The 710-nt window shown below is 55.6% G+C and overlaps 1 protein-coding gene across 1 annotated transcript in view; it reads left to right on the top strand.

The window, feature by feature from the left end:
• Positions 1 to 10: 10 nt before the first annotated feature.
• The window catches only part of EIF2AK1 (eukaryotic translation initiation factor 2 alpha kinase 1), a gene marked incomplete at its 5' end in the record, with an annotated part of 51751 nt that continues 51051 nt past the window's right edge, over positions 11 to 710 (top strand). Inside the window, one exon of the mRNA XM_027772519.1 lies at positions 11 to 116. Within this exon, the coding sequence (XP_027628320.1) occupies positions 11 to 116 (106 nt within the window). The remainder of the gene's footprint in view (positions 117 to 710) is intronic.

Raw genomic sequence — 710 nt, 5'->3', positions numbered from 1 at the left:
GCGGGGGGCGGGTCCGGGGTCCGGGGGGCGCGAAGCAAGCGGCGATCGGGCGGAGGCTGTGGCTGCGCCGCCTGCCATCGACTTCCCGGCTGAGGACTCGGATCCAAAGTATGATGGTGAGGGACCGGAATGACTCTCCACTGCCCCCTGCCCAACTGCTTTCCGGGGCGGGCTAGGCAGCTGCGAGGGTCTCCCTAGGGCCTGGGTGAATTTTGCTGCCTCGGGACTTGACCCCCGGGACCAGTCGCACAGTATGCGGGGCGGCAGGCGGGCGGTCAGGGTAAGGAAAATATTTTTGAAAATAAATGAGCGCCTGCGACCCGCTGGTTTGTTTACGTTGCTTTCTTTGGTTTCCTTTCTGCCGGCTGGGGCCTTCGGACGGCTAAGGACTTTTCCTAAGACTGCTTGTTCCAGCTCCCCAGGCTGTGGTTTTAGTCTGTTGTTGGGAATGATTTTTGTTCACTGTGAGGAAGAGTCTTTGCAGACTCTATGAAGAGTTGGGTTATGTTTTTTTTTTTTTTTTTTTCTTTTTTTACTATAGGGCACGTGCACTCGCCAGACAGACAGAGAGAGACATAGAGACAGAAAGCGAGAAATCACCCAATCACCCACAGGGGGGATGGCCACACTGCAATCCCTTCTCCTCCATTCTCCTCTTAGGATCTTGGGCACGCATGCACACATGCCTGGTGTGAGTTTTAAGCCACTGG

This window comes from Tupaia chinensis, unplaced genomic scaffold, assembly GCF_000334495.1.
Source record: "Tupaia chinensis unplaced genomic scaffold, TupChi_1.0 Scaffold000279_1, whole genome shotgun sequence".
Classification (NCBI taxonomy): Eukaryota; Metazoa; Chordata; class Mammalia; order Scandentia; family Tupaiidae; genus Tupaia; species Tupaia belangeri.
Note: the sequence above shows the minus strand (reverse complement) of the source record. Positions and strands in the feature narration are given on the sequence as shown.